General features: G+C 42.1%; 1 protein-coding gene across 1 annotated transcript; it reads left to right on the forward strand.

The window, feature by feature from the left end:
* Positions 1 to 1,084: 1,084 nt before the first annotated feature.
* On the forward strand, positions 1,085 to 23,720 carry sirt7 (sirtuin 7; the record flags this gene model as incomplete). Its single annotated transcript, XM_080522533.1, has 10 exons — positions 1,085 to 1,189; positions 8,598 to 8,735; positions 9,360 to 9,464; positions 11,484 to 11,554; positions 15,677 to 15,749; positions 16,281 to 16,379; positions 16,582 to 16,818; positions 17,216 to 17,296; positions 17,653 to 17,759; positions 22,883 to 23,720. The coding sequence occupies 10 exons, from the start codon at positions 1,085 to 1,087 to the stop codon at positions 23,061 to 23,063; spliced, it is 1,197 nt and encodes a 398-aa protein (XP_080378659.1). The 3' UTR covers positions 23,064 to 23,720.
* Positions 23,721 to 24,865: the final 1,145 nt, after the last annotated feature.

Genomic DNA, 24,865 nt, shown 5'->3' on the forward strand with positions numbered 1-24,865 from the left:
TGGGGGGTTACCATTTCCTTCAGGTAGGCAGGGGCTGTCCCTTTAGCTGCCTGGTATGCAAGCACCAAGGTCTTGAATCTGATGCGAGCTGCTATCGGGAGCCAGTGCAGGGTGCGAAGGAGAGATGTGACATGCGAGTATTTGGGGAGGTTGAATACCAGCCGGGCAGCAGCATTCTGGATGAGCTGCAGAGGTCTAATGGCTGAAGCGGGGAGCCCAGCCAGGAGTACATTGCAGTACTCCAGGCGGGAGATGACCAGTGCCTGGGTCAAGAGTTGCGCTGCCTCTCTGGTAAGGAATGGTCGTATCCTTCTGATGTTGTAGAGGAAGAATCTGCAGGAGCGAGCCGTTGCTGCAATGTTCTCCGCACAGGATAGTCGGTTATCCAGGATCACTCCAAGGTTCTTGGCTGTCAGGGAGGGGGTTACAGTAGAGTTCTCCACTGTGATGGAGAAGTCTTGGAGAGGGCAGGCTTCCCCCCCCCCATGGTTTAAGTTGTATGCTAAATGGGTGAATGAGAGGCCGTTGTAAAGCACTTTGGATAAAGGCGATATATAAGTGCAGTCCATTTACCATTTACTAACTGTACATAGCTCATAACTGTATACAGCCCATAACTGTATATACCTCTAAACTAAACTGATGTTACAATACTACCATTGCACATACTGTATATTGCCTACTTACCTATCACTACCATTCTTGTTTTATTTATATCATGTTCTTAAATCACTATTTGCACTTTTGGTTGGATGCTAAACTGCATTTCGTTGTATAGTACTTGTACTCTGCGATGACAATAAAGTTTAATATAATATAATCTAATCTAAAATGCTAAATAAAGTTTCACTTGGGCGTTCTTATTTTGAAGAAATCTAAATGTACATTGACCGGAAGTAGATGGGCGGAGTTCCGCTATTCTAGCTCAGAGAACCCAGGGTTCCACTGGTGGTTTATTACTATCGAGAACACAGTCGCTGGTGGTTTTATTCCTCTTCTAACTCAGAGAACACAGAGCCTCTTGTGGTGTATTACTAGGAGCAGTCTGTGCCTTTGTTCTTAAATATATTTTACTTCTGTAAGAATGGAAGCTGCCTCAGACACCGGAGCGTCTTCTCGGACGGAGAGAAAAGCGCAGGAAAGGGCTAAAATACTGCAGCGGGAGAATCAAAGAAAGACATTTAAACTGGTGAGAGAATGTAAAGCGCGGGGACGTTATGATTTGGAGTCTTCATTTGCTAGTAAACATGACCGTTTTTTTTTTACTCTGCTTAGCTGTTTGTCATATTACTACAGCTAGCTACCGGTATCTGGCCAAGAACACAAGTTGGTGGACAACGAGGACAGACGTAGCTACATAGTTCTATCAAGAGGACAGACGTACATAGTTCTATCAAGAGGACAGACGTACATAGTTCTATCAAGAGGACAGACGTACATAGTTCTATCAAGAGGACAGGACAGACGTACATAGTTCTATCAAGAGGACGTCCCCGTGGAACGCATACAGATAACACTGCCAGTCGTCATATAGCTATCTGTTTGAGCTAGCTAGCTACTTTGTTACTTTTTTTGAATGTGACCTACATTGTAGACATTCGTTGCCTATCGTCAGACAATATAATAATAATAATAATAATAATAATAATAATAATAATAATAATAATAATAATAACGAGGGTAGCCAAATGTTCTTAATGATCTACATGTTTCATGTAACAGAATGTGTTGATGTGGAATTAATTTAATTCAAGAAAACGTGACTTATGTCACTATTGGTTTATGTTACAATGTACCTTAACGGTGTCTGTTTTACCTTGGGAGGACTACCTCAACAGTGTCTGTTTTACCTTGGTTAGGGTTAGGTTGATTTTATATTGGGAAGACTGCAGTGGATTTACTCATACCCAAATCTCATCAGACACTCCACAATCACAATCTACAATCTAATCTACTCTACAATCTCAATTTGCAAAACTGATCCATATTTATTTTTCTTTTACCTTTTGACCACATCATAATGATAAACATCCTATTGTGTCCTCATCAATGAGTATACTGCATAATGCCTACTAAATTCATAATAAGTATGCCAATACTAGCCGACCGTTTACACCACAGTATGCATACTGCCTCCCAGAATGCATTTCACACCGGCCGGCGGCGGGGATTTTAAATCCTCCATTTTAAACCTCCATTGGCTAAAAGCTGTAATTTTGGCTCTATAAGTGCTAACATGTCATTTTCTGATTTTTAAATATATTTTCAGGCAAGAAGGTAACCATATATATTCCCAAAATGTGTCCAGTTTATCAAAATAACCCATTTATATATCTGATCTGACATTTTTTTCCCTCTTCTGTTCGCTAGCTACATTACGGCTGCGTTCATAAATTCACCCTGGAAATCTGATCAGCATTCATGGAATGCCTCTTGTCCAATCAAATTACCGGGTCCCTTTATGACATTGAACCCAGTGTGCGCTCCGGCACTCTCAGCGAATTTACGAACTACATTGCTTAGATACCTTCATTGCGGGGTTCGACAGAAACGTCAGAAGACATTAGCTAAACAAGTTGTAAAATGATTTGGGGCCAATATCTTTAGCTAGCTAAAGTAACTAGATTACTTTATTGTTGTCTTAGCAGTTGGTAAAAGAACAGGATTCAAATAAATATATCAACAATATCGTGGGCTTGCGACAGCAAGCACAATTACAACCCAACTTGAAGCTACAATACTGGGACCATTCGTGACTGGGCAGTCAAAGGGCCAATCCCAATTCACCCCTACGGCTTCGTTTTCACCCCTATGGCTTCGTTTTGCGCGTTCACGTTTAGGGGTAGGGCCGGGGTGTCCCAATTCATATTTCATCGAGCCATGGCTTCATTTCGAGGGCTAACTATGGCTTCATTTCGAGCGATTCCAGGACCAGACTAGCTTCGAAGCCGTAGGGGTATGCTACCCCTTGATTCCAGGATGCATTGCGAATCATCTACAGAAATGTTATGTCGCTCTATTCAATGCGGAAATGTCATTTTACTTTCTCTGTAATTACTTATTAATAAAGATTTGAAAAATGGTGATAACCATCTTATTATCTTAGTTTAATGTCATTACAATGCATTATAGACCTTTTATTTATAACAAGCATAACAAAAAAAATCGCTCTTATGTCGGTGCTGTGTCTAACGTGACAGTAACGCAACGCTGCATGACAGTCGAGCATTTCAGAGATGTACAATCATAAATCAATTATTACCTGTGGCGTTTGACAGCGGATGATGGTACACATATGTAAAGTTATCTATCAAACGTTAGGCTGACTTGTACATGATGCGCAGTTTGACCTATTTCCATGTAGCGGCACCCGCAATCTAATCCGAGCAGTTGTTATTATGTAATATTATTAATGGGTTGTATCATTCATTTAAATGCATTATAGACCTTTTCTTTATAACAAGCACAACAAAACATTATTATGCCGATGTGCTGTGTGTCTAACGTTACAAGCTGATTTGTGCATGACAGACGCGCATTGACATATTTCCATGTCTGATGGCATATGACACGCGAAATGTAACTACAGTTAAGGATACGCGTAAAGGATGATGATCTATCATCGTTCGACTCTACTGAGAAATGTTTCTGCCTATTTGTCATCTCTCCTTCACGGGCAAATGTGGCCGCGTCCCCAAGAGATCCTCTTTCTACGTTTTTGACCACGACTACTATGATGGAATGGTTTTTGGATTCTTGACGACGAATTGTTCTGAGAAAGGCGCTTGGTAACGTGATTTTTGGACAACGCTTTATGACAACTGATGGACTCGTGTGTATGTGGTGGCTGAGGATTGAGAGTCACGGGTATCTTTGGAGGAACATCGTGCGCTGACAGATCTGGTTAATACTCTGTTTTGGTTGTAGTCATTCATTGTCATTATTGCGATGTCCACAAAAAAGACATCGTTGACGGAAGAGACTAAAAAAGGAATGTCTAAACACTACAGTGTGTTGATAACAAACGAAAAAAGATGCTTATAGCACACGCAACAGAAATAAACACAGCTGAAGAAGGCATTGTGAGATGTGTGATTTCGCCGGCAACATATTAACTCGTCATCCGTACCGCGTTTATTTAAACCACTGCTGATGACGTATCGGTCGTGAAGGGCTGTCCCATTTCATAGGGGTAGATTTCAACCCCTACGGCTTGTGGCTCTGTTCGAAGGCCTTAGCTCGAAATCGAGTCACACTCGAAAACGAGCCATAGGGGTAGAAAAGGGAATCGAGATTGGGCCAAATACTAGGCGAACATGTGTGTAAGACACAAATAAACTTGGATTTCATGCATGGTATCTTTGTTATCATGACGATGTTGTCATGTCTAAGAATGCTTTTCACCATGTTAATTCCCAATATAGTGAAAATACCATCGCTCATCCGTGATCAGACTAAAGCCTGGTACACACATAAAGATAATCTGGCCGATTTTGGCCCGATTCCCCCCTTCCGACCAAGGACAGCAAACGCCCGATTATCGGATGGCTATCCTGTGGTGTGAGGTGTGTTAAGAGTCCATTTCTCCCGACAATCTGCTCGGAAAATGGTTGGGGCCGACGATCGTAAATATTAAACGTGTTCAATATTTACGATTGTCGGCACCGACCGTTCACCGAGCAGATCAAAAATCCTCTTGTGTGTGGGCGAAACTGACAACTTGCGATCACGAGGTAGGAGATCCTAGACATGTAATGTATTGACAATTTCCAGCCTAACCACAGTCTAAAAAACCAGCCCAAAACCTATATTGTCAGAAAAACGCTAATTACTATTGGGCAGGTGCCCATCTCCTGCCCCCCAAACTGTATGTCTGTTGCCACGCTGACGCGTCTTCTTCTTTTCTTCTGCACTTTATTTGCCCTGTCGCACATGGCTGCCACGTACAGGTCAGTCAGGGTACTACTCCATCACGTGAGATTTCTGGCTTGGCGGACGAGACTCTTGACTGTGCTGTGCTCTATTGGGAATATCGGATTACACCACACACAATACGATCAAAACTGTTCAATCCATGATCTCCATGTGTGGGGTCTCTCGATTTAGAAAATCTTTATGTGTGTACCAGGCATTAGCTGAGGTGCTGCAGCTGAAAAGTATCAAATTTGTGCAAAAAACGATGTTTATTGCAAGCCTTCGGTCTCCAGGCTATCAGACAATGTAAACAACAGCTGTATGACGAGTTTGTATGATGCGGTTTGACGAGACACGCAATGCATTTTGGGGATTTAGTACCCCAATAGTGTCCAGTCATGCCAAAATCTAGTATACATACTAAATTTCTCGCATACTCAAATCTCGCATACTGTACAGTGTGAACGCTCTCGCATACTAAAATCTTTGTCATATCTAGTATGAGTAGTATGCCATTCCGAACACAGCCATATAATTACAGCAAACATGTCGTCAGTTTGGCATTTGTTCTCCGTTTTCGTGACTTCAAAATAAAAGCGCAAGCTAAGTGATCACTGGAAACTAGGGATGTAATGATATACACACAAGTAGGGTTGGGTACCGAAAACCGGTACCGGTATGGTACCGGTTACTTTACATTCGATCTACCGAACCGAATTACAAGAGAGATTTCGGTTCCTCGTTTCGGTTCCTCTGTCGCCCCCTGGTGTCCGAAACGGACGTTACATGCAAACGCACGTGCCATCGCCTGTTAGTTACACTCAGTGCATGTAATCCGAGACTGAATCGCTCTCAACAAGTGCAAGGTGACGCGCTTGCAAAACAGTTTTGTGATTGGTCTGAATTTAGCGGGAAATTTGGATTTCAGGAAATCCCTCTCCTTTGCGTCTCTCCATCACTTTAACAACGACATTGGCAGGGGAAAAGAATTGGAGTCGAATTTTTATTGACAACGGATTTACATGCTGGAAAAACATGCAGCTAAAATTCAGGGAACATTTGGACAATAAGAGACACAAGGAAGCTGTGGTCGCGCGGTCTAACTACAGGGCAATATGCACGGGGCAAAAATAATCTAAAGTCATCACGAACAGACCGGCGGAGGTACTCATGTCGCTGTCATCAAAGGTAAAAGTTGGTTTTCTTTAACTCAGCTGATGCATTACCTTGCTGTTGATTGTTTACCGAATGCTCCATCTGACTGTCTCACTGTGATTTTACTTGTGTAAACAGTTAATGAGTAACGTTAGCCCGTTTTGTGCGTGTACTCTCATGTAGGGCTGCCACAAACGATTATTTTCATAGTCGACTAGTCACCGATTATTTTAACGATTAGTCGACTAATCGGATCATAAATTACAGCTTATCGCACAATTACTCAATCGCTCTTATTTAGCTATCATCTTCTAAATCAGCTTCTAAATTTAGCTTGAAGTTGTTAGTTGTTGTTGTAGGCATGTGCTAACTAAAAATAAAGACAATTAAAATGATTGTTCACTCAAAAATAGATATTTTAATGAACTTTGCAGATTTATTTCTGGCATCACTTGCATGTAATGTAATGTAAAGAGTAGTAGAGAGTGCAAACTGCTCAGTAAAATGAGGTAGGCTAGGCACTAGGCAACCAAAAGAATACAAAAACAAAAATAAATACTTGTGCAGAGTACAAAAGTTTTGCTTTCCATAGTAGAACGCGCCTTCTTAGCACTGTAACGTTAAGACAACATTTTTAGCTATTTGATAAGTATCGCTCTGATGACAACGTTACAGCACATAACGTAAAATAATGTAAGAAGGCTTTTAACGTAACGATATCGTTAGCCAATAACAAGCTAACTAGCTTACCGTCTTCCTCGTCATCTGCCACAACGTGCTTCCTTTTGAGATGCTCGAGCATCATAGACGTGCTGCCATGATAAGCGAGTTCAGCTTTGCAAATTGTTTATTTTACATTCTTTTTTTCAACGTTGTGGTTGAAATGCTCCCACACTTTAGACGTACGAGGACGGGAAGACATTTCTCTCTGTTTGTTTTTCCGGGGACGTCACGTGTGCCCCGGATGACCGACACTGCGCATGTACATCAAAGACACTGGGAGACGCTAGCCAGTGGCAGCTTCAGGGAAGAAAAACGGAGGGGAAAAAAACAAAAAACGTATTTCAGCTCCAAAAAAACATGCGACGACGTCGATTACCAAATATGTCGGCGCCGATTTTGGTAATCGACGTCGTCGCGACTAGTCGACTAATCGTGGCAGCCCTACTCTCATGTAGGCCTACTTCATATTGATGAGCTGATAATCTTTCAGTGTGTGTGTGTGTGTGTGTGTGTGTATGTATGTGACTGTCAGTCACAAGTTTATATTCTACGGATGTTGGTCAGTGCTGTATGCGCGTTCCCGGTTCTGTGTGTACTCTTGTATACTTCATATTCAATGAGCAGATTATCTTTCACTGTGTGTGTGTGTGTGTCTTGGGCATATCTGTCAGTCACATGTATATTATACGGTAACCTATGTTCAGTGCTGTAGTTCCCCATGTTCTGCTGCAGCTGTAGCATCAGGATATGTTCGTATTTGATCACCTTATATAAAACATCGCCGCTCGGCATTAATGGCGTGCACTCGGAAAATCGCGTCAGTGACCACCCCGCAACTGATGTGAAAAATCCTGGAGGGAAACACTTATATATTTATTTATTTTTATCAAAAGTACCGATTTAAGTACCGTTTCGGTACCGGTACCGGTTTTAAAGTATCGATTTGGCACCGGTATCGAATAAAACCAAACGGTACTCAACCCTCCACACAAGTCACGATTCGATATCATTCACGATACAATTTTCTCATCATTTCTTTTAACAAAATGAGATTGCAGACAAATTATGACTGAAAAATATTATTTTATTTATTTCTCAGAAAAAAACAACTAAATAGTGTATTTCCTTCAAGAATCCCTTTTTATTTCTGAGGTAGATTATAACTGTGAAACGGAAACTATGCAATGAATGCATATTTCCTTTTCTTTATAAAGACGAAAGCAAAGTCAAAAGTAGATTACGCTCTCTGCTGTTTAAAAAGAATATCGCGATTTAAATCGTCACATATTTCTTGAAACTGATAGGCTCACATTATTATATGACATCTGCTGGTGAAAATGGTAACAAGCCAGCAACCGACTTTTATTTACAAAAATGTACATGCATACAGCGTTGTTGAAAATCAATGACAGCTACTAACACAGCTTGTGTTGTGAGCTTGCTAACAATGTAAAGTAGTGTTTAACATTTTCATTGGTCACTTGTGCCCCCTTTCACCAGCCACTGTCACAATTTTTACATCTTTCATGAAATTAGGAAGTATTATGTAACATAAAGTATATACAATTTCAAACATGCAATTTTGATAATTATAATTTTACATTTTACATGAATAAGGATACCAGCGTAAATAAAAAGCTACATTTATTTAATTTATGCAATGGTACAAACATTTTCCCAAAAAAATGAAACTGATGCCAGTATGTTCTGACTCTCTGCTTTGAGACACAGTCGGGTCCTCTAGCTATGTTGAGGGTCCCATAGAGGTCCGGCTAGGGGTGCTCACATCTCTGTCCTCTATCAAGGTAGCCAAGATCCTGAAGAAGTCAGAGGCTGAGCGGACAGAGGATGAGAAGGCGGCGCTGCAGCAGCACCAGGACACGACGCAGGAACTGTGCAAGAGACAAGTCCACAGGAACGTCCTGAAACGGAAGCAAGAGGAGGTGAGAGAGTGGGAGAGAGCACACTCACACATTCCTCACGTAACAAAATGTATGGAGTTATTAGCTTAAAATGATAGGACAAGAAGATATGCACATATACTGTACATCAGGAGAACCCAGCCCTCCTGGAGAGATACCATCCCGTAGGTTTTCATTCCAGCAAATGACAAATTAGTTGCTCCTCAAGACCTTCCAGTCGAGTGTAGTGTAGTGTGCATGATGATCATATGCTGGGGAAGAGTAGCACAGAAATCCACGCTTGTAGAAAATACTACCAGAGTTTTGTCAAGAGCTGGAGGCGGCAAGAAATATGATGGAGACGGCCGCTTCATAATTCTCTATGCAGGAAAAACCCTGCTACTATTCAGCGGTAAACATTCAGTCTTTTCATACATTCGGCCGAATACCGAATATGCTTTTTTTGCTATTATTCGGCCGAATACATTCGGTGGCCGAACCTTCGGTGCATCCCTAATCTAATATAATCTTGTGAAACAAATGCTGCAGATACTGTTAGTTAGTTGAGAATCTCTCTCTCTCTCTTTTTTTCTCTCTCTCTCTCTCTCTCTCTCTCTCTCTCTCTCTCTCTCTCTCTAACCCGTCTGTCTGGTGTTGCTGTTGCAGGTGTTTGATGATGCAGAGGAGTTGAGTAGTAAAGTGAAGCGGCTGGCTGAGGCGGTCAGACAGGCTCAACACCTGGTGATCTACACTGGAGCTGGGATCAGCACGGTAACACTGGAGCCCTGCTTCTACACATCTACATGGTTGGCAGACTGAGCCTTAACTGAACTGGCTGAGATGTTCTTGTGACGTCGCATTTTCCAGTGCGGCTTGGCTCTCAGAGCTGAACCATGCTGGCTGTACTGGGATGGCCTAGTTACCAGGTGTTGTTGTACTGGGATGGCCTAGTTACCAGGTGTTGTTGTACTGGGATGGCCTAGTTACCAGGTGTTGTTGTACTGGGATGGCCTAGTTACCAGGTGTTGTTGTACTGGGATGGCCTAGTTACCAGGTGTTGTTGTACTGGGATGGCCTAGTTACCAGGTGTTAATATTTTTTTATACTTTCTAAATGGTGAAAGAAATGTTGAATTAAAGCTAAACATCATCATGTAGGCCTATTATCAACGTTATGGCCTTAAAGAGGTACCTCACTAGTCTAAAATGATGGCCATAATGAGGTACCTCACTAGTCTAAAATGAATGAGGTACCTCACTAGTCTAAAATTATGGCCTTAATGAGGTACCTCACTAGTTTCAGTGTGTTGACTTTTGACGGGAATCAATATTCAAATAACTAGTTTAAGAGTCATTTCCTATCATGAGCTAGATGTACTTTGGAAGTGTCCCTCCTAATTGCATTATAAAATTCTATTCGCGGAAATCGTATCACAGAAGTATTTCAACGCCAGCCAGTGTGAACTAACCGTGTTGTGCGCTCAACTCAACTAGAGAACATAAAGTAATTTCTAGGCTAAACCTGGTCAAATATATTGCTTGCTTAGATTCAAGCAGATTATCTTAGCACAAATATCTATCTGTAGCATTTTCGGACAAATGAGAAAAACTTTTTAGGAGATGTATTTTAGACAAACAATAACATTCAGCTTAGTCATACAATCAAAACTATAAATACACAAAATATGAAACATATTATGATAGGTGAATGTCCTAAAAAAATAGTCAAGTGAGAAAAGATCGTCTTTAGCAAGACAATACGTGCTAACACACGGGTAAGCTGACTCATAAGAGTACGATTCTGTAAACAATTTATCCCAGACCAAATGGAATTTCTACAGAAAAAATCAAAGGACCTTTTATCAAATAGAGTTCTATCAACAATAGCATTCAACTTATAAACAGTGTTATCCACAGGTCTTCAGCTGGATCTAGTGGTGCAATACCGTTTATATTCCAATTACTTATTATAATGAACTGATCGACCATTTGGCTGAATCTCTGTGGAACGTTATAAAAGATACACATAAAATACTGGAAAGAAACATCACACAATAATGAAAATGACAGAAGACTAGTAAAAAAAAAAAAAAGACTAGAAGACTAGTCATAAAACACATGTTAAGATACACCTAGCACAGATTCAAATGTCATAAGGGAAAAGGTTTGATTTAATTGAATCGCGGACAGGATGTCTGCTAGGTGTGCCCAAACACTCAAAGTTGATCAAGACATTCGCTTTGGCTCATAAACACAGAGAGTAATTCACATGTAAATAGATCACGATTTTAGCCAACAGCTGCTCAGCATACTCATCAATTTTCAGACCAGTTTAATAATCAGCCTGTCTTGAAATTCAGACAGTCAGTCAGAGACTGAAGACCCATCTCTTCAGGCTACACCTTAACTGCTCCTCCTGAGACATTACTACACCCACCACTGTGTCTCCTAAGACACCTACTTTCCCCCTATACTATGCCTCCTAAGACTTCGACTACCCCCCTTGTACTGTCTCTCCAGTGTCTATTAATAAAAAATTAAAAAATATCACGACGACTGCCACTGGCCTGAGCTAGATCACTCTTCCTACTAGAACTGGTGAATTGATGATTCACTTGCTTAGTCAAATGTATCGATTGTAAATCGCTTTGGAATATGGCGTCTGCTAAATGGCCAAAATGTAAATGTAAATTAAATCCATCTACAACTCCATAATGCACCCTATGCCTTTATTCCTCCCTCCCTTCTTTGGGGTAACCGCTGAACCATTGTCTAATGTGCCGTGTTTCAGGCAGCATCCATCCCAGACTACAGAGGACCCAATGGGGTGTGGACACAGCTGAAGAAAGGCCGGACTGTCAGGTGAGATTGAATGATCATTTGCGGCAGTAGCAGCGTGGAAACGAAATGTAGGTGGATGTGGAGAGCCTTACCGCCTGGCAGTCACCATAAGAATGATTGTCTTGGAAGTCTGGCTGACGTATAGTTACAAAGCGTACTGTAATATTCATAAATAATACAATGTAAACGAGTACCGTATTTTCCGCACTATAAGGCGCACCGGATTATAAGGCGCACCTTCAATGAATGGCCTATTTTAGAACTGTTTTCATATGCAGGGCGCACCGGATTATAAGGCGCATAGAATAGATACTGCAGTCAAACGTTTGACTGGGGTTGCGTTACGCCCAAGCTCCACCTACTGCGTTGCGTCACCTCTCCATCGGTGTTGTGTCAACTTCCCGTTGTCCAAGCTCCACCTGAGCGTTGTCACCGCCAACGTTCTACCTGCTCCACTGTCAAAAATATATATTTTTCCACCTCAAGTATCAGCCGTTCGTCATCCATTTTTGCAACAAGCGTCAAGGACCTGCGGTGATTTACAGCTGACTCGCGTGAATAGCAATTCGCAATAGCTGCAACCACGAGATATAGAGTAGTTAGCTACAAGCATTTTCAATCTGCTATTATCTCTATTAGTGGATTAACCGCTGTGGTGATTTAACAGCTGATAAAAATACATCAAGTAGACTACAAACAGAGCAAAACAACACCAGAAAACAACCAATAGGCTATACAATTATAACCAACAACCAATATGTGACAGCTCCTGGTGAAATGTGCAACGTACTTTTTCAGTTTTTACACATGCTTAAACTACAGATTGTAAGCTTTCAAATGATGTGTCATACATTCAAATCAGAGAAAGATTGAACACGACAGGCGTATTTGAATGTTGGTTCACCTCAAACACTGAATGGGAGAAAAGTGACTCTGACCAAACCACAACAAACGCTGCTAGCGGCTAACAGCTAACAAAACACATCGCTACGAAGGTCTAAACTGTATTTTAATAACATGACAACATACTGGGAGAACATCGACATGCTAAAAACACATAACTACACATAACTAGATGAACACACAGTTCTTGCTTTTGAACACGAGCTAAAACGAAACTATGTTTACAAGTCAACCCTCCCTTACCGGTAGCCTCCGGCAAACGAGAATAATGAATCCAATACACAAATGATAAGTGTTTAGTGATCGTTAAACTGTTGTTTATTATATCGAGTGGGTACTTTAAAACTTCAAGTTGAAAGCACCAAGAATCTCACTTTGTTCCCTCGGAAACTCTGTTTAGTCTTCTTTACTTGGGGTCTTGTGGTGTGGGACTGTGAGTAAGCACAGTATACCGGTGTTTACTGATTACCGTAATGCTGCAAGCGGTGCGGCTTTGTAGTTTACCAGTCGTACTGAAACATTTTGACAGAGCGCCTTGAGCGCCGTGTACAACCAGTATGGATCAACAAATTAACCAATTGATCCATATATAAGGCGCTCCGGGTTATAAGGCGCACTGTCGTTTTTTTTGAAAATTAAAGGCTTTTAAGTGCGCCTTATAGTGCGGAAAATACGGTACATCTTTTAAAAGAAGAGAGTTTTATACTCACCTTTCAACCAAGAGGTATTCAAATCAAGAGTTGTTGTCAGGGAGAACTTCCCGTTGTCCATGCTCCACCTGAGCGTTGCGTCACAGTCAACGTTCTACCTGCTCCACTGTCATTTGGCGCATATAAAAATATATTTTTTTCCACCTCAAGTATCAGCCGTTCGTCATCCATTTTTGCAACAAGCGTCAAGGACCTGTGGTGATTCACAGCTGACTCGCGTGAATAGCAATTCGCAATAGCTGCGACCACGAGCTATAGAGTAGTTGGCTACAAGCATTTTCAATCTGGTATTATCTAGTGGATTAACCGCTGTGGTGATTTAACAGCTGATAAAAATACATCAAGTAGACTACAAACAGAGCAAAACAAGAAAACAACACCAGAAAACAACCAATAGGCTATACAATTATAACCAACAACCAATATGTGACAGCTCCTGGTGAAATGTGCAACGTCATTTTTCAGTTTTTACATGTGCATAAACTACAGCTTTTTAAACAGATTGAACACGACAGGCGTATTTGAATGTTGGTTCACCTCAAACACTGAATGGGAGAAAAGTGACTCAAACGCAGCCACAGCTACGAACGCTGCTAACAGCTAGCGGCTAACAAAACACATCGCTACGAAGGTCTAAACTGTATTTTAATAACATCACAACATGCTGAGAGAACATCGACATGCTAAAAACACATAACTACACATAACTAGATGAACACACAGTTCTTGCTTTTGAACACGAGCTAAAACAAAAGTATGTTTACAAGTCAACCCTCCCTTACCGGTAGCCTATGGCAAACGAGAATAATGAATCAAATACACAAATGATAAGTGTTTAGTGATCGTTAAACTGTTGTTTATTATATCGAGTGGGTACTTTAAAACTTCAAGTTGAAAGCACCAAGAAGGACCGCCTCGAAATTCATCGATGTTCATGTCCCGTGCTAGCGCTGTTGCCTTCATTCGAATAGTGACTGTAGAGACGCTTCTACTTGCTGCTCTCTGTTCAACAACCCACTGTTCGAGTTTGTCCTCGGCCATCTCGCTTTGTTCCCTCGGAAACTCTGTTTAGTCTTCTTTACTTGGCGCAGGTCATCTTCTTGCTTCCTCCACTTCCGTACCATTGATTCATTAATGTTGAATTCTCTCGCTGCTGCTCTATTCCCATATTCTACTGCGTGACTGACAGCCTTGAGCTTGAACTCTGCGTCGTAAACGTGTCTCTTGAAAGGTGCCACAGTACCGGTTAAGCCGTAATGCTGCAAGCGGTGCGGCTTCAGTGATTCCCGCAGAAATGAAATATACTTTGGGGGAACGACTCGGGGTGGGGGGGTTGTATGTGGGCCCCCCCCACCCGTGAAAAATGTTGAGTGAATTTTCATAGTAACATTGCACTTCAGACAACCTACAACTGGTGATGGTGTCTAGGTCTTTAAGTGTTAAACAGCTGAGAGCAGTCACTGCTGTTTTTTGTGTCTTCTTTCACTCACACATCTTACCAAGTGTGTATGAACATCCTCACAAACCAACAAAGAACTTGATCTATATCAAATTTAAGACAGAAAACTCCACACAGTTTTTTTTACTCACTGAGCACAAATTATACTTTGGGGGGAGCCATTATACTTTGGGGGCCCCCCAAAGTATTAACATGCTGTGGGAATCACTGGGCTTTGTAGTTTACCAGTCGTACTGAAACATTTTATTATTATTAAATAGTTTTTATTGGTTTTTCATACTGAAACATTTTGACAGAGCGCCTTGAGCGCCGTGTACAACCAGTATGGATCAACCAATTAACCAATTGATCCATATATAAGGCGCTCCGGATTATAAGGCGCACTGTCGTTTTTTTTAGAAAATTAAAGGCTTTTAAGTGCGCCTTATAGTGCGGAAAATACGGTATTTGGTTTGGTTGGTTTAACGTGTCGGACAAGGGGTCACTCATTTTAAACAGGTTTCCACCCCTTTGCAACTACTTAGTCTCAACAAGGTTATGTTATCGGTTACAGCAAAATGGATTTCTAAAGTTCCACATTTTTTTCACTCACAATTCCTTTGTCTTAATGAGTTTACAATGATCATCTGGCCATTGGGGAAATGGATAACAAGAAGGTGGGCAGATTCAGGTTTCCCCTCAAAAGATGAATGTTGGGAGGTGAACTGATTATGCTGCTCGTACTGAGAGAATTTCTCCCCATCTCTCTCTAACTCTCTGTTTCTCCCCATCTCTCTCTTTAACTCTCTGTTTCTCCCCATCTCTCTCTAACTCTCTGTTTCTCCCCATCTCTCTCTCTAACTCTCTGTTTCTCCCCATCTCTCTCTCTAACTCTCTGTTTCTCCCCATCTCTCTCTCTAACTCTCTGTTTCTCCCCATCTCTCTCTCTAACTCTCTGTTTCTCCCCATCTCTCTCTCTCGCTCTCTGTTTCTCCCCATCTCTCTCTCTAACTCTCTGTTTCTCCCCATCTCTCTCTCTCACTCTCTGTTTCTCCCCATCTCTCTCTCACTCTTCGATGGACTCTCCAACAGTTCATCAGACCTGAGTGAGGCAGAACCCACGCTAACACACATGTGCATCAGGATGCTACACAAGGAGAAGCTGGTTAGTGAGCATTTATCTGCTGTGAGGGATTCCCTTGACCTGTGTGTGTGTAGGTGGGTGGGTGGATGGGTGGGTGGGTGGATGGGTGGGTGTGTGGATGGGTGGGCGCATGTAAACACCTTATTCGGAATATTACAATAACCCGAATATTGACCTTAATCGGAATATGGTGTGCATGTAATCACAGTCATTGAAACATTTGTATCTATGGAGGATTTCTAATCCTTTAATTCTATTTAATCTTTTTCTTATTACCAGCATGTCAATTTCCATGACAAATAATAATAATCAGAAAAGTAACCATTACTTTTTCACCTTACACAGTTTATCAAAGATGAACAAAATCTAGACCTTTGTAAATAAAATGTAGTCTTTATGGTTCAATGTCTGCTATGAAGAGTAACCTTGCATTTTTGTATGGTCCACAGTGCTCTATATTTCAAGAAATTGTCTTCTATTACCCCCTATATATTGCCCTGTAAAACACTGTGATCATGGTTTACCATCTCAGACGTGTGTGTTTCTATGCAGGTGCAGCACGTGGTGTCTCAGAACTGTGACGGGCTCCACCTGCGTAGCGGCCTCCCCAGACAGGCTCTCTCTGACCTGCATGGGAACATGTTCATTGAGGTTGGTCACATGTGTGCCCGCCCCACACACAACACACACTCAAACCAAAATACCATAAGCACCTATAGCTCTTCCTCACCTTCACCAGTCCACAGCCCCAAACCTAACCCACTAACCAGAACCAAGTCACCTTGTAACCTGTCTCTGGAGTCTCCTAATCGATTTCATAACGACTTACACATTTTTTGGGGGGGAGTTACAGGTATGTACTTCGTGTTCCCCGGTGAGAGAATACGTCCGTTGTTTTGACGTGACGGAGCGCACGGGGTTGCATCGCCACGGGACGGGGAGGGGTTGTTCCCACTGCGGGGGCCAGCTCAAGGACACCATCGTGCATTTCGGCGAGAGGGGGACCCTGGAGCAGCCCCTCAACTGGAGGGGGGCGGCGGAGGCCGCTGAGAGGGCCGACGTGATCCTCTGCCTGGGCTCCAGTCTGAAGGTAGCGCACATCGCTGACATGAAGACCACTTGATGTGGAACAGGTGTCACGCTTCTGAGAAACAGTATAGCTTCCTCCCTTACAAGCTAATTACAAGTCTCTTTCTTGCGCTTGCGTCCTCTGGTTTGCCTGCATACGTGACCGCCATTTGAAACACCCTAAGCCACGCAACTAAAAAGCTAGCAGTTTGATGGCAAGGGTATTTGAATATATATATATATATATATATGTGTGTGTGTGTGTGTGTAGCTTTTGTCTCCAAAATATGAGATACCTACAGTTATGTTTACGTTCTGCTGTTTATGACATATGGACTTTCTTTGCCATCCCACTTCTATTAATCCAGTCTACATAATAGATGACTAGCTAGACTGATCCTAGGCTTGTGTTTTTTCAGGTGCTGAAAAAATATCCCTGTCTTTGGCACATGAACAGACAAGCCAGCAAGAGACCTAAGCTCTACATCGTCAACTTGCAGGTACAGCTACTGTTAAACTTGTGAATCAGTTCAACTAGATTTTATATTGGGAGAGTTTCCTGGACCTGGATTAATCCTAATGTTTAGTTTATAATATGAGTTTCGAGACTCTTTGTTAGAGAGTCTCCATTGAACGTGTGATTTTGTCCAGGACCCCGCCCCATGGTGTTGTTATGGATTAGTCTTCACAGTAGTCAGAGTTGGCAGGACGATGACCGGCACACTGGCAGAGGCCTTGGTCTCAGTGTGTTTTCCCTGGGTAGATAAAGGTTCAGTCAGTGATCTGTTGACATCATGAGGAATGTAATCACTTCAATGTTGACATCATGATGAATGTGATCACTTCAATGCTTTAGTGGACGCCCAAAGATGAGCTTGCCACTCTGAAGATCCATGGGAAGTGTGACGATGTGATGCGTCTTCTTCTGGAGGACTTGAACATTCCCATCCCTGCATACCACAAGTGAGAACAGCCTCCAGTCCACATGGGCTGACATTCCCTCCATTCTGCCCCTCTTTAATTCCCCTGTTACAGATCTAATATGTCAATCTAATAATTGCTTTATTGCAGAAAGTGTATGGCACTGTTGATTATACTTATTCAGTCGTCTCAGATGAGTGATTAAGTGACCTTCTGGCCAGAGGCAAATAAGAAAGAAAAGCATGTATGAATAATCTGGATGGTCCAGTGGCCTCACCCACTTTCTTCTGCTAGTACAGTGCCCTCCATAAGTATTGGAAAAAGGAAACATTTTGTCTTCTTTTACCTCTGTACTCCAACAGTTTGTTTGAATTCAAACAATTACCGGTACTACTTAGGTTAAAGTAGAGATCCTTAGCTTTAATGAAATGTAATATATAATTATAATAATAAATATAGCCGCAAGCAGCAATTAAGGACGCGTCTTTGAGTCCCTGAAAAGCGCTCTATAAATATAATGAATTATTATTATTATGTTTTTTTCATTTTAATTTCTAAATGGTGAATTTGGTTTCACCATTTAAAAAGTAAAACAATTGTTTAAACCTATTTCGGGGCTCTAAAAGTATATCATAACATGTCCAAATGAACGATTCATGATTCGTATTTGGTCGACAATCTTTGCATGTAATAACTGCCCCTGAAGTGATGCACTGCCAGGCCTGTACTGCAGCCATCTTCAGTTGTTGTTTGTTTTGAGGTCTTTTTGCCTTCAGTTCCCACTTCATCAAATGAAATACATGTTCAATTGAATTTAAGTCTGAAGATGGACTTGGACAGCCAAGAACTTTCCACTTTTTGGCCCTGAAAAACTCCCTGATATAAGAAAGGGAGTTTCATCAATCAGGGATGAATGAAGTGGGCTCATACATTGAAACATTTGTATCTATGGCCTGGATTTCTAATCCTTTAATTCTATTTGATCTTATTTTTATTACCAGCATGTCAATTTCCATGACAAATAATAATAATCTGAAAAGTAACCATTACGTTTTCACCTTACACAGTTTGTCAAAGTTTAACAAAATCTAGACCTTTGTAAATAAAATGTCTTTATGGTTAAAAAAAACTGGAAAAACTCTCTAGTTGCTATTGCAGTATGTTTAGGGACATTGTCTTCCTGTGTGATGAAGCTCCGTCCAGTGAGATTGGAAGCATTTGCTCGTACTTCAGCAGACAAGATGTTTCTGTCCACCTCAGAATACATTCTGCTGCTGCTGTCAGCAGTTACATGAAGGCTCTTTTTGGTACTTTTTACCAAACTGTAATCTGGCCATCCGGTTCCTGCTGCTAACTGGTGGTTTACACCTTGCCGTGTTCTGAATCATGAGCATTCTTCCTCATCCACTGTAGAAGGCTTCCTCGGCCTTCCTTCCTTGGCCGTTTGCGATTGCTGAGCTCGCCATAGTTGTTCTTGTTTTGGATGATTTTCAGACTGTTGTTGGCAAGCCTAAGTCTTTGGATGTTTATGATAAGCCCCTTTCACACACAGTTCCCTGTAAATTGCATGGAATCCCAACCCGGGTCTGCCAGTGGTTTTCGCCGTTCACACATGAGCCAAATGCCCTAAGATTCCTGTGTTCTCCTTTTCACACATGGTTCCGACCCGGGTCTGTGAATCACGCATTCAACTGGATGCAGAACTGGAACGAGACAGGCGCGTGAGTAGGGATGGGACGATTATCGTTTTTATCGTTAATCGCGATAAAAACACCCGCGATAATCGTGGAGAATTTAAATTATTTGAATAATCGTCATAATCGTATGTTATGAATAAACTGTGTTTAACAAATGTCTGGTGCTATTTTTCAGCCTAGGCTACATTACTTTTGCAGTCAAGTTAGCGACTGTTACTGTAATATAATTGCAATTCCTCACATGAGCCGCGCGCGAATATCCTCACAGAACTTGTCTCGCGCTATTGTTCAGCCTGCATGGGTAACGTTACTGTCAAGTCAGCCTTGTCAGTCAGTCACTAGGTAACGTATGCTAGCCTTCTCACCATGGCTGGTGAAAAACTTTAGACGGGATACTGTCATTGGCCTTCCTTGTTATTACCAGGCAGTGACAGTCTATGGCTGCAAAAGGCACGGTCGCCCCTAAGCTTTAGCAAATATATTGTGGTTTACTTAATACTGTTCAGCACTTGAGGTTACATTCAATGCATGACTTGTGCTATAGGCTAAATACAATGATTAAAGCGGCAAGTAGCAAGTGTGCGCATCAAAGGCATTAGGCACGTAACATCCATGCTGTATAAACACATGACAACCGTCCGTTATTTCCCGAACTTTGCCCGAACCCCCTGCGAGGACCCGGGGGACAACGGTACGCTCCCCGCGGCTGCTATCAGACTGGCCGCGGGAGTGAGTGTTGAGGGAGAGAGGAGACATATACATATATATAGGGTTAGGGTTGGAGAGTGAGTGTTGAGGGAGAGAGGAGACATATACATATATATAGGGTTAGGGTTAGAGAGTGAGTGTTGAGGGAGAGAGTAGACGGCAACCCTCGCTCGCCATAGACTGTATCCCTACTCGTCTCTCCTGAGCTCGGTTGTAACGTGAACCGTGGAATACAGGATATGTTAGATGCTTTACAGTAATTCCCCAAATGACCAGAAAAGGAAGTTAGATTTGTCGCTGGTCGCTTTTGACTAATTAAGTCGCCAAGGGGCTCTGGAAGTTGGCAACACTGGGAGTGCGTTCTTTAAACTTCCTTGGGTACGTTAATGAAAGGTGCTGATTAGCCGAAAAGGAATTGCTCTTTCTTAAGGACCCGGATTATGGCCAGAGATATGTGCCACTAGAATCTGAATTTGAATTACTGACTTAAAATGTCCTAAAAATACAACAAAATCTAAGTTAAAGTGATTACAGTGTTTTTTTATTATTATTTTATTCTCGCGATAATATCGTGGATCGCGATTATTTTGCCCACGATAATCGTGACATGACATTTTCTAATCGTCCCACCCCTATGCGTGAGACTGCCATATATCATACCTCCATTTTATATGTATTCATCATCATATTTTTCACATTAATTTAACAGCGAGTCAACTCGTATTATGCTTACCATCACCAAGTTCGCAAACCAACTAAAGCAGTTGATTACTGTTGATATAAACATACTATACTAGTCCAAAAGCACAGAATGGGAGAACTTGGTGATGATAAGCATAATACCAGTTAACTCAATTAGACATATTGCTATGCGCTCTGCGCTGCGGGCTCTCTCCCTGCTGACTGCGCGATGCAGGACAGCTGGGAGGAGATGGTGTGTGTGCACTGCTCCGTAATGCGTCTATATCACAAAATGTACATTTGTTAAGTAAGTAACCTAGCTAACTATGATTGGAAACAACGTACTATCCAGTTGTGGAATTATATTGGCTGCCCCGGGCTTATTGAATCACGCATTCAACTGGATGCAGAACTGGAACGTAGTAGACGTGATTCGAACGAGAACTAAGGCTTCCCTGTGAATTCCCTGGAATCGTACATGGTCCTGACCAGGGAAAATGCCTGGTCGATTGTCCCTGCTCAGTCGTGTTCACATATAAGCCGACTCGGGAAATTCCATCGAATCTACTAGGAAGCCTTGTATAATGTGAAAGGGGTTATAGTTTCTTTCAGACTTCTCATCCTAATAATTGCTACCTTGACTTGCAGTGAAAGCTCTCTGGTCTTCATGTTGACAGACACCAATAGCAGACTCCAAAGAAAAATGTAAAGGCTAGAGTCAATACCAGACATTGAAAACTCTCTTCCTGCACAAATGATATGACAGAACATACCTGTACCTGACCGACCCTTGTCAAGACAATTTTCCAATACTGTAGTCTGCAATAGTCCCTGCAATAGAAGGACTAGGTATAAAAAGGGTTGTAATTTCTAAATAAAAACCAAGCAAACATTTATGGTCCTCTGTGGCTCAGTGTATGACGCTTAGATTGTGGGTTTGATTTCCGCTGAAAAATGTATGCACTCACTGCAATGTAAGTCGCTTTGGATAAAAGCGTCAACTAAATGGCATATATTATGATGATTATTATTAGGGTGCAAGCCCACACAGTGGGCAGAGCCTTATTGTAACTGTTAGTTATTCAGCCCTGTTCCGTTTTCATGAAAAATGGCCATGGCCAATATTGGATTTTTTTTGTTGCTTTTTAGCAGTAGAGGTCCCCAGTCCTCACCCTCACAAGAATTTTGACACCAAAATTCCAGAAGGGGGGTGTTATGAGGCTGTTTATAGAGGCACCAAACCAACACTGGCAGATCAGCCTCCTCAAGACGAACAAACTCAGACTCACTCTACGCTACATTTCCAGCCATTTTTTAATATTGTTACGTTGTATGCTTGTGCCAGTCCCTGTGGGGCGGCTGTGGTGCAGGAGGTAGAGCCGCCGTCTAATGATCTCAAGGTTGGCAGATCGGCGGTTCGAGCCCCGGCTGGCCACATGTCGAAGTGTCCTTGGGCAAGATACTGAACCCCAAATTGCTCCCAGTGAGCGGACCGGCGCCTTGCATGGTAGCTTGCCGCCATTGGTGTGTGAATGGGTGAATGAGAAGCCGTTGTAAAGCGCTTTGGATAAAGCTATAGAAGTGCAGTCCATTTACCATTTATCCCTGCAAAGTTAGCGAAGCACAAGTTCATACTTCTAAAAATACACTGCTACATGCAAATTAATATATGCCATAAATGATGACATATCCAAATAGGGCTCTCAGTCATTGTTAGCCTAATCAATCTCAAAGGTGCCGTGCTTTGAGACAGTGCCATTACGGAGATGTGTAGCAAATATGAGGTTATCCCATGCGTCCTTAATTGCTGCTTGCGGCTATATTTATTATTATAATTATATATTACATTTAATTAAAGCTAAGGACTTTAACCTCATAGTAATTGTTTGAATTCAAACAAACTGTTGGAGTATAGAGCTGCAACTAGGACAAAAATGCTTCTTCTTTCCAATACTTATGGAGGGCACTGTATGTGTAGGACCTTGTCATGGAATGAAATGCAGCCTGGGTGACTTTCACTGAGACTATGCCACGTTAATGAGTTCAACTGATTATTATTCATTCTCATTTGTTTTCCAGGACAGAGGATCCTATCTTTTGTTTAGCCACCCCGTTGAAGCCAGACGAGGAGGACAGTCACAGTCGTAAAACGATAGCACTGCCTGCTGACTCCCAGGGCCAGCCTGGGGGAGCGGTGGTACAAGGAGGTTGGTTTGGACGAGGTTGCGCTAAAGGAAGGAAGAAAAAGAAGGTGGCATAGACAGTTTCCTCATTTTTCTTTCTGCCGGGGAGACTTGACTGAGACCCCAGTCTCTTTTACAGAAGTGGCCTGTAAGAACAAGATGGGGAGAAATGAAACATACGGACAGACACAATCACACAATATCTCAAGGAAATAAAGCAGAGGGGGAAAAGGAAATCTACCAAAGAGTGGTGGATGGTGCCTTTGGACCATGGCTTTAAGGTGCAATCTGTAATTCAAACAACAAAGTGAGCTTCCCGCCACACTGTTGGGTAAACAGCTGGGATGGGGCTGGAGAAATGTAAACACACTCATTTTACACTCACTTTTACAAGACTCAATACAACAACTTTTATTGTTGTATCCATGTTTAGCTAGACAGTTAATGACACAACCATGACATTTTTATGTCACAGTGGTGTCATTTTATGTAAATGGAGTGAACCAGAGCTGTATAGAGAGAGAGAGTCGGGTGAAGTCCGTTCACTCGAAATTGTTTCCTCAATAGTTCCCGGAAGTTTAGTTACAGCAAATATTAACGTAAGAAAATAAAAGCTCATGTTTGATTGGTTATTGGTTGAGACAGGTGTAATTAATATAACTAAATGGACAATTTCTTTACCTGTGTAGTTTTATTGAGTTAATACCAATGTTTGATCTAGTTTTCATGTGAGTAGCTGCAATGGAAAATGTTGAATAAAAAAAAACATATTTCCCCCCCACTGTATCATTCATTTAAAAGTCAAAAAGTATTGCACAACAGCTAATCACCACGCCAAACATCTATATTATATTTTAATATGATGACAGGAATTTCTCCTGTTTGTCCGAGACATTGAAATGTTCCCGGACACGTTGACCGGCAACATTTTTTTCTAACGGAAACCCTGGTTGGTGGGCCTCAGTTTGGGAACCACTGGTACACTGTGTACATACATCTACTGATGCCTCTGGACACATCTTCAGTGATGTTCCTGGAATCATCGGGCATTTCGGTAACTTAAATTGTACATCAGCCCTCAAAACGTGGTAGTTTGACAAATCGTAGGACATAGTAGTATGAAGTAACCTGTCACCAACAAGCAACAAGCATCATCAGCTGTGCTGCTAAAACCCTAAACCCTCCTAACTTGGGCGGTATACCTTTATACCGTGCCCATCCTCCAATCAGAGGGCTGCCCGTCTGATTAAATGTTCCTCATTGTGTCAAATCAAATCAAGTTTTATTTGTATAGCGCATTTCTCACAATGTGATTCGCATGATGACAGAACATGCAAGCAGGCAAGGGTAAAAACCCTGTACATTGTGCATTCCCTTGCAGCCCTCTACTCATAGAGCGACTAAATCAAATCAAATCAAGTTTTATTTGTATAGCGCATTTCTCACAAGGTGCGACTCAATGCGCTTCACAGAATGACAGACAAAGCAGGCAAAGATAAAAAAATAACCTGTACACTGTGTAGCCAGGAAAATTCCCTTGCAGCCCTCTACTCATTGAGCGACTACTACCAGTTTGCCTACCAGCACCCAGCAGCGGACCCCAAAACCCACCCCCCCCCCCCCACACACACACACACACACACACACCCGACCCGCCCCACCACCAGCACATCCGGCCCAGCCAAGCAAGCACAGACCACAATAGCCCTTCACCAGGCTAGCCAAGTACGTGCCCCAGCGGTGGAACAGACCAAGTGCACGGGGCGGCCAGGGGCCCCTGAGGACCATCGGCGCATAGCAAGCAAGGAAGGAAGGGCAAAAAAATACACATGCGCTGTGTATCCAGGAAAAGTTCCCTGCATATTATCAGCGTACACAC

This window comes from Nansenia antarctica (genome assembly GCF_963989245.1).
Source record: "Nansenia antarctica genome assembly, chromosome: 2".
Lineage (NCBI taxonomy): Eukaryota > Metazoa > Chordata > Actinopteri > Argentiniformes > Microstomatidae > Nansenia > Nansenia antarctica.